Raw genomic sequence first — 17,068 nt, forward strand, 5'->3', positions numbered from 1 at the left:
TTTGCAGTGGCTAGATGACCTGGCACGCTCATTTTGTCTCTCAATCTCTTTCCTTCCCTCTCTCTAAATAAATAAAAATAGTAAGATTTATTTAAAAACTTATTTTTAAAAATACATATTTACTCAAAATAATATTTATTCAAGGGGGAGATGGCTAAGCACTTGAAGGAGCATACCTGCAAATCCTGCTGCCTGGGCTCAATTCCCTAGTACCCATGTAAAGCCAGGTGCACATGCATCTAGAGTTTGGTTACAGGGGCAAGAGGCCCTGGCATGCCCATATTCTCCTTCTGTCTCTCAAATAAACAAGTAAAAAAATAATTTTAAGTAGTTTGTGACCAATAATGTCCTCCTGAGATAATACATTATTAGGAATACCCACCCATATAAACATCCAATAAATTCAAAATCAAGGAGAAAAGAGTTACCAAAAAAAAAAAAAAACAAACAAGCAAGCAAACAAACAACAACAACAACAAAAATAAAACAGTGTAGAAGATGGTGGGAAAATGCTGAATGAGTAAGCTTTAGTCTAAGTTCAGAGTTGCTATTTCTCCAGTTTGACACCTTAAATGCCATTCATAGTATGAACATCTTACTACTAAGGATCGCCTTAGTACATAAATATGTTTTTCATGCAATTCAACTACCAGATTTAAAGAATTTCATTTGGTACTTATAACAGTATCACCCAAAGCCCATGTATTTGTGTTGGAGTTCTGGAAGGTAGCAGGACCTATTTAGCAGGTACTATTTAGTTAAGGGAAGCCTTTGAAGAGGACACTGAGACCTGAGCCCCTTTTCCTATTTCAACATGAGTTAAACAGATGTCTTTACCACTGGCTTCTGACACACAGGTACTATGCCACCACAGGATCAGATCAATAGGGTGAGGAAGCTATGAAAGGAAACTTCTGAAACTGTGAGCCAAAAACTAAACCTTTTCTCCCTTAAATGATTATCTTTATATAGTACTTTGTCATGGTAGTGTATGATGGATGGCTGAAAAGTACTCAGCTGAAGACAATATGGTCTTACTATTATTCTCCAGTAGAGATAAACTGGGTATTTGGCTATAATGAGAGTCCTTCAATTAGTACACAAAAACACTGACATGCTGTGATTTATAGGCAACTGAGAATATAATTTTTGTTTCAGGTCAATTACAATGATTAGTCCTGTGATGAGATGCAACATCAACATACTTACTAGGCAGCACTGATTGGCAACCAAAACAATTTTTTACTTCAAACAAAAATCATGCTGGGCTGTAGAGATGGCTTGGCAGTTAAGGTGTCTGCCTGTGAAGGCTAAAGACCTAGGTTCAATTTCCTAGTACCCATATAAGCCAGATGCACAAAGTAGTACATGCGTCTGGAGTTTGTTTGAAGTGGCTAGAGGCCTAACAAGTCCATTCTCTCTGTGTCTGTCTGTAGGTAGGTAGGTGGTAGGTAGGTTAGGAAGGTAAGGGAGGGTAGGGAGGGTAGGGATGGTGGGACGGTGGGGAGGGAGGGAAGGAGGGAGGGAAGGAGGGAAAGGGAAGGAGGGAAGGAGGAAAGGAGGAAAGGGGGAAAGGAGGAAGGGAAGGGAAAGGGGGAAGGGAGAGGGGGGAAGGGTGAGGGAAGGAATCACTCCATGCTTTCCTCACCATGATGAAACTTCCCTTGAATCTATAAGCGTGAAATAAACCCTCTTCTCCCACAAGCTGCTTCTAGCCAGTGTTTGTCCTAGCAATGAGAAATAGTTAACTGCAAAAGTGACCAAAGAACCTATACTCACAATCATACTTGAAATATATGGTTTCATTTAAAAGGTGTCAAACAAAGCGCTGTCATCAACATTTGTGAGGAAGAAAAGGTGCTGGGTATGGTGGCATACATTCAATCTCAGCACTCATGAGGCAGAAGTGGGAAGATCACAGTGAGTTCAAGGCCACCCTGAGATTACACAGTAAATTCCAGGTCAGACTGGACTAGGGAGACCCTACCTCAAAAAACCAAAAAGAAAGAAACAAAAACAGGTGGGGAGGGGAGGGGAGAAGAGGAATAGCCAAGAACTATATATATACTAGCAATCACAAATAGACATGGCATATTATTTTTTACATGATGAGCTGGAGAGATTGCTTAGTGGTTAAGGTGCATGCCTGTGAAGCTTAAGGATCCAGGTTCGATTCTCCAGGTCCCACATAAGCCAGATGCACATGGTGGCACGTGCATCTAGGGTTCATTTGCAGTGGCTAGAGGCCCTGGTGTACCCATATTCATTCGTTTTCTCTCTCTCTCTCTCTAATAGATAAATAAATCTTTTAAAGTAAGGAGCCAGACAAGGTGACTCATCCTTCTAATCCCAGCACTTGGGAGGCTGAGGTAGGAGGACTTCCAGTAGTCTGAGGCCATCCTGGGCTACAGAATGAGTTGCAGGTCAGTTTGGTCTATAGTAAATCCTGAACACACCCCTGAAAAAAGAGTAAAATTAAATTATTATTAAATTATTAAAATTAAATTATATAATCGCTCTCCAATAAATAAAATGAAATATTTTAATTTTTTTTAAAAATGCTAAGTTAGGAGCTGGGGAGTTAGTTCAAAAGGACTTGAGTTCAATTCCCAGCATCCACATAAGAAGCCCAGCATGATCACACATGCCTGTAACCCCAGCCCTGAATGAAGGATGGAGACAGGAATATTGCTAGAGCTCACTGATCAACCAGTCCAGATTCATTAAGAGACCCTTTCTCAAGGAAATAAGCGGAAAAGCAGTAGAGGAGGAAACCCAAAGTCCCCCTCTGGCCTCTGTGTACATATACATACTCTATACACATAGAGAATTTTTTTTAAAGCCACAATGAAATTACAGAAGTGATTTCAAAACAAAGAATTTGACCAAAACAAAGTGGTTTATTCATCAAAAAAATATAAAAATCAGACTGGAGATGTAGCTCATTGGGTAGAATGCCTGCTTAGCATGCACAAATCTGTGTTCACCTTAATCGCTTAGCCATCTCTCCAACCCTAAAGCTCTGAGTTTGATGCCCAGCATCACATAAACTGGGCAGGGTAGTACATGCCTGTAATACCAATAACAGAGAGATCAGAAGATAAGGTCACACTCAGCTAGACAGAGAACTCAAGGCCAGTCTAAGCTAGACTGTTGGAAAAATAAATTTACAAAAATTTAAAACCTGGGCATGGTAGCACACATCTGTGATCCCAGCACAGGAGGCACAGGTAGAAGGATCACTGTGAGTTTGAGGCTAGCCTGAAACTACACAGTGAATTCCAGATCCGCCTGGGCTAGTGCGAGACACTACCTCCAGAATCCATATATATAAATGTTTCTGTACCTAATAAGAGATAAAATAACAAACTTAATAGAACTGAGAAGGTCCACATATGCACACTCTACCATCAATAATAAAGGACTCAATAGCCAAAAAAGGAGTAAGGATGTGCAAAAAATATATTAAAACAACTTCATATAATTTATATTCATAGAATGCCAGCATAGGAAACCTAAACTATAATATCCAAACTGCTAGAAATTTAATGTGGACCGGGCTTACAGAAAAAAAATTCAGAGGGACTCAGTGTTAGGGGTTCCTCAGATTTATGAAACTCAAACAGGTATACTCATAGGCCCAGTGCTTTCTGGAAAGGAATTGTGGTAGTCACAATGTATATCCCCAACAGACTTAGGTGTTTTCAATTTTTTTTTAACTTAATTTATTTATTTGACAGAGAGAACAGGTACACCAGGGCCTCTAACCACTATAGATGAACTCCAGATGCATGTGCCACCTTGCAAACGAGTGCCTTTGGCCACTGAGCCATCCCTCTGGCCCAAAAGAAATTTTTTAAACTATAATTAATATTGTTAGGTCAGGACAAAAATGGAGTCACAGCAAGAAGTGAGTGGGTCATCCACATTCCTCAAGAAACCACCCAGCCATCATCCCTCCCTTACCTAACAATGCCCCAGGTCTAGGTTTCCTGCCCCCTTATCTCTCAAGTCACCTGGTCACTGTTCTGTTCTCACACCCTAGCTATTTCCCTTCCTCACCTTCCCCCAGCTGAAGAACTCTATATAGCCCACTATCTGCAACCTTAAAGTTGACTGTGCTCCGCTCTTGAGAGTCAGTGCTCGTAGCTCGTATTTTTCCTGAACAAAAGCTTCCATCTTTGCCTCAGAGTGGTCTCTGGTCTTGGTCACTCCTGAACCTTACAAATATGACAAGGGTCTTGTGATAGTTAATCTTCATTGCCAATCTGAATGGGTTTGTAATCAAATAACACACACACCTCTGGACAAGTCTTGTAAGAGATTTAAAGGAGGAAAGATATCCTGAATGTTGGTGGTAATATCCACAAAGCCAGAGGCCCAGACTATATAAACAGGAAAAGAGAAAATGAGTTGAGAAACAGCATTCATTTCTCTCTACTTGACTGGGTATGCAGTATGACCAGCCATCTTAAGTTCCTGCTAAACATATCATCAAAACCATGACGTACTAACTATATCCCCTCAAAGTCTAATCCAAAATCAACCCTTCCTACCTTTTAAGTAGGCTTTGTCAGGTATTTTCACAGTAAAAAGAAAGTAACTAATGTTGACCTTAATGGAAAAGGTTAACAATGTAAAAGAGGTGATATATAAGAAAAATAAAACAAAAAGAAATGGTAGAAGCCAGATGCAATGGCACTGGCTTTAATCCCAACACCGGGAGGCAGAGGTGGGAGGATCCTTGGAACTTTCTAGTCAGCCAGTCTATCCTAATTGATGAGCTCCAGATCAAAAGTATATGGCTTACCTGAGGATAATATCTGACCTCCATATGCATGAACACATGCATGTGTATTTGCACACACATATACCTACATCCACACATTCATTTTAAAAAACTTACAAAAGAAAACTTTTAGTAAATTTTAGTTTAAAAAGAAATACACAAATTGCGATTTTTTTTTTTAAAGGTTTTAAGAGATGATCAAACAAGATTCAAAAGTATGTGATCACAAGTGGCTTCAAGTACAGGCCTCTCAAAATTACAAAAGGGCTGGAGAGATGGCTCAGCAGTTAAAGGCAATTGTTTGCAAAGCCTGACAGTCTGGGTTCAATTCCCTAGTACCTATGAAAAGCCAGAGGCACAGACAAACATGTGCGTGTGGAGTTCATTTGTAGCAGCACTCCCTCTCTCCCTCCTTCGAACCCCCCTCCTTCAGATAAATATCAATTAAAAAGGAGTACTACAGTAATAAGCCAGGTATGTTAGCACACACCTGTACTCCCAACACCTGGGAAGGTGATTCAAGAGGATCATTAATTCAAGGCCAAGCTGTACATACTAAGCCACTATCTTGGCGGGGGGGGGGGGGGGGGGGGGTTTCAGTAGTCAATTAAGTCTTATGTGACTTTCAATTTACTATTTTTATTTATTTATTTGAGAGAGAACAATGAAGATAGAACAATTTGGGGGCTTATAGCCACTGCAAACGAACTCCAGATGCATGTGCCACCTTGTGCATCTGGCTTCACATGGGACTGCAGAACTGAACCCTGGGCATCAGGCTTTGCAAGCATGTGCCTTAAACCACTCAGCCATTTCTCCAGGCCTGACTTTCAATGTCAATGTGCTCTGTATCTACTACGGCATCTATGAACCCTGGAACTCAGAGTAAAAGATAGCTTTGCATTTCTTGACCTCTTCTTATCTTTCTGTCAACAGAACATAAGAGTCTGTTAATCCTACAATAGGATGACACCTTTCCCCTGAAAAGAACCTATGCCTCAAATTGTTTACCAGCCATCAGAGTTGAGAAGAAGCTCATAATGCTATCCCATTCTGCCTTCAAAATGCCCCGGCATCTGTATATATCAACCTTGACCACCTTGCTTACTCTGTAGCTATCTCACTGATAAGGAGATGGAAAAATTTCTTCAATGCTAATTTTTAGCCTCTATCTAAAACCCTACAGCTATAAAAGCTCCATCACTAGATACTACCACTAATAAGTCTCAATGTTAGACTACTAAGAGGGAAATTACCCACATGTTCACTTTGCCACCTGCAGCAGCTGCTGCAGAGCTAAAATTATTCAGGTATGTGCATTCAAACCCAGTCCCTTGAAGACACTGCACCCAGACTCAGCCCTGGAGCCCACCCCTCTACCACACCCCCCCCCCCCAAAAGCCTGGCTGCTCATGAGGCTTTTGGTGGTCTTTACTGGCACCTGAGGTTTCTGGCCCCCTATACGGTTTTGGCCTTCCCACCCTGGCAGCAGAGAAAGGATACAGACATGGGGACTTAGACCATGTGGATGTATCCATTCCACACCCATTGGTCCTCAAACTAACCTCTCCTGGCATTCCTCTTTGTTTGGTCTGTGGACTCTTCCCTCCTGACTTCTAAATAAATATGGTAATTCACAAAACTAATCTCTTCAGTCTTGTTTTATTTCAATTCTTTATTAAGTAAAGCATATACAAGATCAGGATTGGGGTTTGCATTTGAACTCCCAAAATAAGTCCCATTTCAGCATGATTTGGCAAACTAGAGACATTCTGATCATCATTTCTGGAGGTAAGATCTTGCTCTGGTGCAGGCTGACCTGGAATTCACTATGTAGTCTTAGGGTGACCTCGAACTCATGAAAATTCTCCTACCTCTGCGTCCCAAGTGCTGGGATTAAAGGCATGTGCCACCATGTCCAGCCTTACTTCAATATTTTTAATTATTTATTTGGAAGGAGGGAGGGAGAGGGAAAGAATGGGTGCACCAGGGTCTCCTGCCACTGCAAACAACTTCCAAATGTATATGCCACTTTGTCCATCTGGATTTATGTTGAAAGTATTAAGAAATCAAACCCAGGCCATTAGGTACCTTTAACCACTGAGCCATCTCGCTCACCGTGTGTTATTTACTATCACCTCATTAGTAACTAATTCACTCTCTACTACTCCAACAATCATTTTTTGTTAGTGGGTTTTCTTTTTTGGTCTTTTTATAATTATTTTTATTTTAGTGCTTTGAGGTAGGTTCTTGCTCTAGCCCAAGCTAAATTGGAATTCACTATGTAGTCTCAGGGTAGCCTCGAACTCACAGCAATCCTCCTTCTGTTTGTTTTTTTCCAATGGAAGTTCTCACTCTAGCCCAGGCTGACCTGGAACTCACTCTAGTCCCAAGCAGACCTTGAATTCACAGTGGTTCTCCTACCTCTGTCTCCCAAGTACTAGGATAGAAGGTGTGGCTCACCATAACTGGCCACCAACAATCTTTTTTTATTAATTTGTATGTATGCACGCATGTATGTATATATGTATGTATGTATGTATTTTCAAATAGGGTCTCATTCCAGCCAGGCTGGCCTAAAATTCACTGCGGAGTCTCAGGCTGGCCTCAAACTCATAGTGAACCTCCTACCTCAGCCTCCCAAATGCTGGGATTAAATGTATGCACCAACATGGCCAGCTCCAACCATCATTTCAATGTCACCAAAAATCATGCATTATTTACTACATCCCTTATCCTCTGCTGACCTTGCTTCCTTACCTAATGACTTTAAATCATGATTCATCAGTGAAACTCCCCCAGTATTTAGCATCAAATCACTTACTACACTCAAATGGTAGAATCTGATTAAATCCTACTCTGTGCCCACCCCCAATATAAGATAAGAGTTAAGAAAAATTACAAGCCACGTGTTTCACTTTAAATCTATAACCATTTGCAAGTGGAAACGTGTATCCAGCAATCACTAAACTTTCTAGCAAATTTTCTTACGTCATTATAATTAACTAGATCATTCCCTTTTTTTTTTTCTTTGCTCAAGCTCTAACATGACTTTCATCTTCACATTTCATAACACATACTGCCTCCTTTTGAGGGGCGAGGGGGCGGATTAGAGATAAGGTCTACCCCAGGCTGACCTGGAATGAATGCACTCTGTAGTCTCAGACTGGCCTCAAACTCACAGTGATCCTCCTATCTCTGCCTCCCAAGTGCTGAGATTATAGGTGCACACTAACCTGCCCAGCTCTATTTTGTATTTTTTTAAATCAGGGTCTCATGCTAGCCCAGACTGACCTGGAACTCACTCTGTTGCCCAGGCTGGCCTCAAACTCAAGAGAGATCCTACTAGCTTAGCCTCCCAAGTGCAGGAATTAAATAAAGGTGTACACTACTATGCTTGTCTCTTTTTCTCATATTCCTTTTGTCTGGCTGATATTCTTTTTTTTATTTTGTTTTGTTTTTTGTAGGTAGGGTATTGCTCTATTTCAGGCTGGCCTGGAATTCACTATGTAGTCTCAGGGTGGCCTTAAACTCTCAGCAATCCTCCTACCTCTGCCTCCTGAGTGCTGTGAATAAATGTGTGTGCCACATCATGCTAGGCTCATTTTCTTTGCTTGGTGTTTTATCTCATCCAATTTCAACAATTATTTGCCCTACTTTACAGATAATGAAATTGAGCTGCAAAGTGGCAAACTGTCCTAAAGTTCCGTGAGTAAGCAGTGAAGTCAGAATTCAAAGCCACAGGTAGATGAAGTTCACCTCACAACTCAAATTCTTACGTTCAATGGTACCTCCACCTTGTTAACTTTACCTATTCTTTGAAAACATACAGAGTAAATAGAAAAGTAGCATAGAGGACCAAGAAGTAAAAGTTCTCAGTGCTTGATAATATGGTTGGATAGTTGGTAAAATTAAAATCAGAAAGCTAAGAATGAATATGCTTCTTAGAGATTTAAAACCAACAGATGGCTGGCAAGGTGGCTCATTAGTTAAAAGTGTGTGCTTGCAAAGCCTGCCAGCCTGGGGGCAATTCCCACCTAAAGTCAGATACACAAAAGGGAGCATGTGCCTGGAGTTCTTTTACAGTGACAAGAGACCCTAGTATGCCCATGCTCCACTTCCCCAACACACACACACACACACACACACACACACACACACACACACACACACACCCTCTCTCCCCCCCCCCCCCATTCTCTCTCTCTCTCTCCCCTTTCAAAGAAATAAATGAAAGTATTTTTTAAAGCCGGGTGTGGTGGTGCATGCCTATAATCCCAGCACTCGGGAGGCAGAGGTAGGAGGATCACTGTGAATTCCAGGACACCTTGAGAATAGAGAGTGAATTCCAGGTCAGCCTGGACTAGAGTGAGACCCTACCTCGAAAAACCAAAAAGTAATAATAAAATAAATTTTAAAAATCCAACACATAATTAGCTATTATATAGAAGTAACTATGGCTGGAGAGAGAGCTTAACAATTGAGGCATTTACTTGCAATGCCTCACAGCCCAGGGTTCGCTTCTCCAGTACCCACATAAAGCCAGATGCACAAAGTGGGACATATATCTGGAGTTTGTCTGCAGTGGCTAGAGTCCATGATATGCCCATTCTCTCCCTCCCTCTCTCCTTCCCTCCTCCCTTTTCTCTCTGTGTTTGCTAATAAGTAAAAATATATATATATATATATTTTTTTTTTTGAAGTGGGGGAACTATGATGCTACAAACTTACTTTTTCTGTAGTAACTGTCAAGGATGGAACCAATACAGGTGATGATTCTGGCTGCTTCTTGTGTTTTTGTTTGTGTTTGTCCTTTTCTTTGTATTTCTAAAACAAATCAAAACAAAACAGAAATTTACATTTGAACTATAATCTATTCATAAATAATATTCTATTATGACATCACTAGAAACATTTATAAATACTACTGTTTTTTTAAAAAAAGTCATTTCTGTGCAGCTGGGGTGATTGATGTCTCAGTGATTGAAAGTGCTTATTACACAAGCATGAAGGCCTGATTCATCCTTTGTTCAATTCCTAAGTCATGGCCATGCATGCCTGTTACCCCAGTCCTATGCACAGTGGGCACCGGAGAATCACTGGGCTTCATGAAAACTGCAGCTCTCAGTCCAGAGACAGGATGTGTCTCTAGGAAATATACAATAGCTGATAGAAAACATCAAACATCCTTCTCTGACCTCTACTCATGCCTTCATGAGGCATGTGTCTGTGTGCATATATGTATGTACACCAAGTATACCACACTACACATTCTATACATCCACATGCCAAAAATATATTCACGACCCTTGTCATAATTTACATGTATAAATAAATAAAACTAAATTATTTTAAAATGCCCCACACTTATCATTCATCAATAATAACCAAAAAAGGAGGCAAAGTTATAGGTATGCTAATATTAAGTATTAGCACTAGTTCACTTTTACATTGAGTGAAAAACAGGATTCCAATTTTGTTAAATGTCATGGGATTTTAATGAAAATGTTCTGAACTGTTTGAAAGAGCTATGTTTAAAAACAGTACTGGGTGTGAAATTTTCTAGAGCTAGTTGAATGTATTAATTTCTCATAGTGTTTAAATTTAATCATTCAAACCACTTAATCCATTTAAAGCATGAAAAGAGATTACATTTCAGCAGAACTAAGAATACATGTTTTACTACAATATTCCAAATACTTGCACTGTTTGCTCTTGATTCCTGGTCAAAGTGCGTAAGATTTTTTTACGTTTTTACTATAGTGTTGATACTTTTGTAACACAAATGTGACACAAAATGAAAATTAACACAGCATTATTTTTTAATACAGATTTTCAGTGAGGGGCAACCCCACTGGTTCTATTTTGTTGTATTTTTGCATTGGCTTCATAACTTAAACCAAGTTTCTTCTAGTCTTAATTATTACTTCTCAATTTTGTGCTTCTAAGCATGTTTATAAGAATTGGAGAGGTAATTTATTGGAGTGAACTAACTTCCCCGTACTTCCTTTCCATTTTTAACATAAATTTTACTTCACAAATGATTAAAGATGTTGCAAAGTTGACAAATATCACTAAAATGATTATGATTTAGAAGTAATTTATCTCCTGCTGGTTTAATCTGATCAATGGTTATATATGATGTTTTTCTGACCTGGTTTTTGGTTTTGGGTATCTGTTACTTTGTCACTATTGTTTGCCTATTATTTTTGCCAGTGTACTATACCTCAGCCTTATTTGAAAAGGAGATCTGATTAAATAAAAGTCATAGAAAAATAAATAAAATTAATCTGTTTTCTAATTTATCCTCCATGTTTAGTTTGGTTAGCTTATTATACAACATAAGTGAAATATCAGGTTTTTACTCCTGTGCTCTTTGTATCATTAAAATTGACACAAAATGACATTCTCCTGTTTCTTGCTTATGGGCTATTGAATGATTAAATTATGGTTAATAATTTACTTTTCCATTCCTTAAGGTCCCTACAACTTGATACATTCTTTCTAGTCACCATGACTCAACAATCTGCTTTATTATTAGCTAAGTTCTTCAGGGTGCAAAGGTGATATATTCAGTTGAAATTGTTAAGATATATTTAGCCTGGAAACGAATGAGCTGATGGTGGAACTCTGAGTGACCTTTATACATGCAACATGGATGGCATTTATCAGGAACATATTGTATATTATATACAATTGAAAGACATCATATTTTCAGCTTTCTTTTAAAAATACTGAATATATTTTTCTATTTTATATCAGGTAAGTAAATTATGCTAGTTATATGGAAGAAATGACAAAGAAACTGACAGATATAATCCTTTTGGTGTTCCATCTGATCAAAATTGAAAAGTTGACTTTTGTTAAATAGGAGATATGCCTTATCATTGTCTCTGATCTCAGTAGAATAATGGTTTAATGTGTAACAATGATATTTCTGCTTTGATAAATCAAAGATGAAATATTAAGATTATATGATTAGGTGCATCTATTGTCATCTAAACTTTATAATAGTTTTGGTTTAATCTTTATTTAAAACTGAAGAGTGCATCTTATTCTCAACGTTTGAAACACATGAGGAAATGTAACTCTAGTGAAATCCAAGGTAGAAATATTTGGGCAAAAATACTATGAATGAAAAGCATTTTAAAAGTATAATGTTCTGCTTTGTCAATATGTAAGTATAGTATAAAGATTTCTTTCATCCCACTTATCCCCTTCCTTTAACCATAGTTTACAATTGGTAGATCTGTCTATATATAAATATATTCCAAAGAGCATATTCACTTAAATCTGCTTTATTAGACAATAGTTCACTTGCATAGAAACTGGACTTGGCTTTTACATTCCTTTTTTTTTCTTCTTTGTTGGTTTTTCAAGGTAAAGTCTCACTCTTGCCAAGGCTGACCTAGAATTCACTCTGTATTATCTTAAAACAATTTTCATTTATTACTTTTAAATCATCTATGTATATCAGGTAAGTTATGACCAAAATTTTTTGTTAGATTCATACAGTAAATTGAAATACACATTTGGCACACTACAGAATTTTTGTGCTTTTTTCTTTTGCTTTACTTGGAAGCAAGTTTGCTGTAGATGGCTTATTTCTGTTAATTTAAAATATCCTATACTTGTCCATTGCCTTTCACACTGTTGTGACAGATTTGGATATATTTTTAGTCATCTGAAATATACTTTAAAGAGTATTTTTAGAAAATCCAAAGAAAAAAATGTTTATACTCTTGAATATATATTAGCCTTGGCGTATATAAAAATTTCTTTTAAGTAAACTTTTACCAGAAAAAAAAAATTAACACAGCAAAACTTTTGGTTTCCTTTTTCTTCTTCAAGGTAGGGTTTAACTCTAGCCAGGTTGGCCTCCAAATAACAGTAATCCCCCTACCTCTGACTCCCAATTGCTGAGATCAAAGTTTATGTTACTACACCCGGCTACAACAAATCTTTTTATTCGTTATTACAGAATTTTTATCAAAAGTTATTTTAATTATGGTAAATGATTCATAAAGAATCATAATTCTATTTTTGGCAAGGAAGTATCATTGTGTCATCAAAAAAAAAAAAAAAACACCCAGCTGGGCGTAGGGGTGCATGCCTTTAATCTCAGCACTCGGGAGGCAGAGGTAGGAGGATCATGGTGATCTTCCGTGAGTTCAAGGCCACCCTGAGATTACATAGTGAATACCAAGTCAGCCTGGGCTAGAGTGAGACTCTACCTCAAAATAAACAAAAACCCTCCTCCAGGGGGAGCTAGACAGCTGACGCAATGCCATAACAAGGCTTTCTGGGTAAGTATCAAGGCTTGAAGGGGGCCAGAGACCACTGGAGTTCAATTCACCAGCACTCATGTAAACAGCTGAGTAACACACATCTGTAACCCCAGACCTATGGGAAAAATAGATGGGATGAATGCTGAGGCTCACAAAAAACACCCAGCTCCAGAATCAGTAACAGAGTCTGTTTTCAAGGAAAACAGGTAGGAGGGGAAGAGCCAATATTTTCCTCTCACCACGACATATGCATGGCAGGCCACAACCAGCACACCTGCATATTATACATGTTACACACACACACACACACACAAAATGTTCCCTTCTCCAGTATCTTGAACCTGAGTTATTTATGACTTGCTTTCACCAACAGTATATGACATACAATTTCAATAAAACATCTTTAAGAAGTCAGGCATAGCTTCCACCTTTGCTACTTAGGAAAAAAGGGAAAAAGAGGGCTGGAGAAATGGCTTAGCGGTTGAGCGCTTGCCTGTAAAGCCTAAGGACCCCGGTTCGAGGCTTGGTTTCCCAGGACCCACGTTAACCAGATGCACAAGGGGGCACACGCATTTGGAGTTCGTTTGCAGAGGCTGGAAGCCCTGGCGCACCCATTCTCTCTCTCTCCCTCTATCTGTCTTTTTCTCTGTGTCTGTCACTCTCAAATAAATAAATAAATATTTTTTTAAAAAAAAAGAAAAAAGAGGGAAGAAGGAGGGGAGGGGAGGGGAGGGGGGAGGGGAGGGGAGGGGATCAATCAGTGCCCACTCTGGCTGATAGAACAGGTAGAGAATGAAGCCATATATGGAGAACTGGGATACCTATTCTTCTTGCCTATATTTACAGCACATAATCTCGACCACATAAACAAGACCAAAACTGAAAACTTAACAAACCACCAATTTAGTGACCTCACAAGGTAAACCCAGCTAATATGGAAGAAAGATGAACTGTCACTGCTTCCCTGCTGAGCACTAACTGATACACTAAAAGTTGTAGAATGGTTTATCAAACAACCATAGATAATTGAAACTAGAGTAGAATACAACATGCTGAGCCTCTGGAGCTAGGTGATACAAATTCAAAATGTAAATATTGGAGTTTTGTGTGAACACACTCATATATTCAATTATATTATCTAGCTTATATTTTTTAATATTTTATTTTTGATTTAGTTATTAGAGAGAGACAGCGAATGGGCATGCCAGGGCCTCTAGTCACTGCAAATAAATTCCAGATGCATGCGCCATCATGTGCTTCCGGCTTATATGGGACCTGGAGAATCCAACCCGGATCCTTAGGCTTCACAGGCAAGGGCCTTAACCGCTAAGCCTATTTTAAAGATGCCAGGTTTGTTGTGACACTGGAATCTTAATCTTGGGTAACACCTAGTAGTTGTTACTTTTTATGTTTGTTTGTTTGTTTTTGAGGTAGGGTCTCTAGCCCAGTCTGACCTGGAATTCACTCTGCAGTCTCAGGGTGGCCTCCAACTATGGTCTCTGCCTCCCCAGTGCTGGGATTAAAGGCCTGTGCTGCCACGCCCAGCTTGTTACTTTTTTTTTTTTAAATTTTTATTAGCATTTTCCATGATTATAAAAAAATTCCCTCCCTCCCCCCCAGCTTATATTTATGAAGCACAAGTGATCTTATGTATTACACCATAACTATTCTCCCTATAAAGAAAGTAAAGTAGTATGTCTACCCTTCTTCATGATGTTCTTCCCATATAGGGCATTATTTTTCCAGGATATAAATTCTGGAATAATTAATAGCAAGTGATCCTGAATAAGACAATGTAAACAAACCTTAAGCATGAGGGAAAGAGCACAAACTATACACATATACACATGTAAAAAACTATTAGTGGCCAGGTGTAGTGGCGCTCGCCTTTAACCCCAGCACTCAAGAGGCAGAGGTAGGAGGATCGCCATGAGTTAGAGGCCATCCTGAGACTACATAGTGAATTCCAGGTCAGCCTGAGCTTCAGTGAAAACCTACCTTGAAAAAAAAGGGAAAAAAAAAAAAACTATTAATGGGCTGGAGACATGGCTTGGTGGTTGAAGAGACCTGGTTGCAAAGCTTCACAGCCTGGGCTTGATTTCCCAGTACATCTAAGAGCCAAAAGTGGTACATGCATCTGGAGTGTCATTACAGTGGCAGAAGGCTCTGGTGGACCCATATACCCTTCCTTCCCTCTTTCCTTCCCGTCTGCCCGCCCTCCCCCACCTCGCTCTCTCTCAAATAGTTATTTAAAGGAAATAAAAAAGATTTCTGTGTGGAGCAACTACAAAACAAAGCTGGGTATGATGGAGCACACACCTTTCATCCCAGTACTTAGAAGGCTTAGGTAGGAGGATCACTGTGAATTTGAAGCTATTCTGGGTGACAGAGTGAGTTCCAGGTAAACCCCTGGGCTAGGGAAACCAACATAGCCTCAAAAAAGTAACATTAGGGGAGGGCATAGTGGCACATGCCTTTAATCCCGGCACTAAGGAGGCAGAGGTAGAAGGATCCATGAGTCCAAAGCCACCCTGAGACTACACAATGAATTCCAAGTCAGCTTGGGCTACAGCAAAAACCCTATCTCTAAAAACAAAACAAAAAAAGGTAACATTAAATTTAAAAAAAAAAAAGAACAAAGTAAACCATGGAATGATCAGAACTCTGATACTATGTAAACATATGAAGAAATGCATATGAAAAAAGTATTATAAAATTTTAGTTGAACTTATTGTACATAGATTATGTTCATACTGACAGGTATAAGATGATGATCAAAGAAAAGACTTCAGTTTCATCACATCAGTTTCACTCAACAGCAGGTAGTGACTAGAATTATTTAATAATGATTCTAAAACTGCTTAAAGATTTAAGGAAAATCTTAGACAAAAATCAGTTATAACAGTTATAATAAAAATTAATCTAAAAAACAAACTGAAACAAATATTTTTGTTTTATTTGACTTTAACAAAAGAAAACCCTTTCTAATCATAAAAGCAAAGTATGACAAGAGAAATAGCTCAGTAGATAAAGGGTGTTCCATCCTTAAATGGAAAAGTAAAGGTGGTGTGCATATAGCTCAGAATCATAATAGTAGAATGTGGAGGATGAGAGGGAGGGAAGAAGATACATGCCAGAAAAGCAAATGACAGATTCAGCTGTTCAAACTAAAAATATACGATGCAAAAAATAAAAACAAGCCGGGCGTGGTGGCGCACGCCTTTAATCCCAGCACTCGGGAGGCAGAGGTAGGAGGATTGCCATGAGTTCAAGGCCACCCTGAGACTCCATAGTGAATTCCAGGTCAGCCTGGGCTACAGTGAGACCCTACCTCGAAAAATCAAAAAAAAAAAACAAAAAAAAAAAAAAAACCTAGGACAAAAGCCAAGATATTAGTTTAAAAAAAAAAAAAAGGCAGTATTACCTTTTTCCTTTCCTTCCTTCTTACTTCATTCTCCTTCCCTCATGCTTCTTATCTTGTTTAAAATTTTGAGATAAAGAAACAAGAGAAAAAGAGAAACAGGTACAGAGAGAAAGAGAAAATGGGTGCACCAGGGCCTCTAACCACTGAAAATGAAATCCAGCATCTGGCATTATTACGTGGGGACTCCCAGGGAACTGAACCAAGGACATCAACCTATGCAATGCAAGCAAGTACCTATAAGTGGTAAGCCTTCTCTTTATCCACTCTTTTACTTTCTTTTTCTTCCTAGAAAGGTCCCAGGCTGAGCTCAACTTGCAACGTAACTCAGAATGGACTTCTAATCTTCCTGCTGCTTATGCAGCACTGGGTATTCAAGCCTAGGGATCCATGCATGCTAAGCAGCCCTCAACTGAGTTATCACAAAAATACTCATTCTATTATTTGAACAACATTTTAACTATTTTATAAAAAAATATGTAACAGAACAATGTAGCAAGGACATGAATGAGTAAATATTCAAAAGCTCTGCCCTCAAAATTTCATGCCTGTGAAAGACCAAAGTTTAAT

At 38.9% G+C, this 17,068-nt stretch overlaps 1 protein-coding gene across 13 annotated transcripts in view; it reads right to left on the reverse strand.

The window, feature by feature from the left end:
• The window catches only part of Mllt10 (MLLT10 histone lysine methyltransferase DOT1L cofactor), a 270,901-nt gene that overhangs the window by 104,167 nt on the left and 149,666 nt on the right, over positions 1-17,068 (reverse strand). For all 13 annotated transcript variants that reach the window (XM_045134579.1, XM_045134577.1, XM_045134584.1 and 10 more), the window contains one exon: positions 9,521-9,616. In XM_045134579.1, the coding sequence (XP_044990514.1) occupies positions 9,521-9,616 (96 nt within the window). The remainder of the gene's footprint in view (positions 1-9,520; positions 9,617-17,068) is intronic.

The sequence above is a fragment of the Jaculus jaculus genome, chromosome 15 (assembly GCF_020740685.1).
Source record: "Jaculus jaculus isolate mJacJac1 chromosome 15, mJacJac1.mat.Y.cur, whole genome shotgun sequence".
Classification (NCBI taxonomy): Eukaryota; Metazoa; Chordata; class Mammalia; order Rodentia; family Dipodidae; genus Jaculus; species Jaculus jaculus.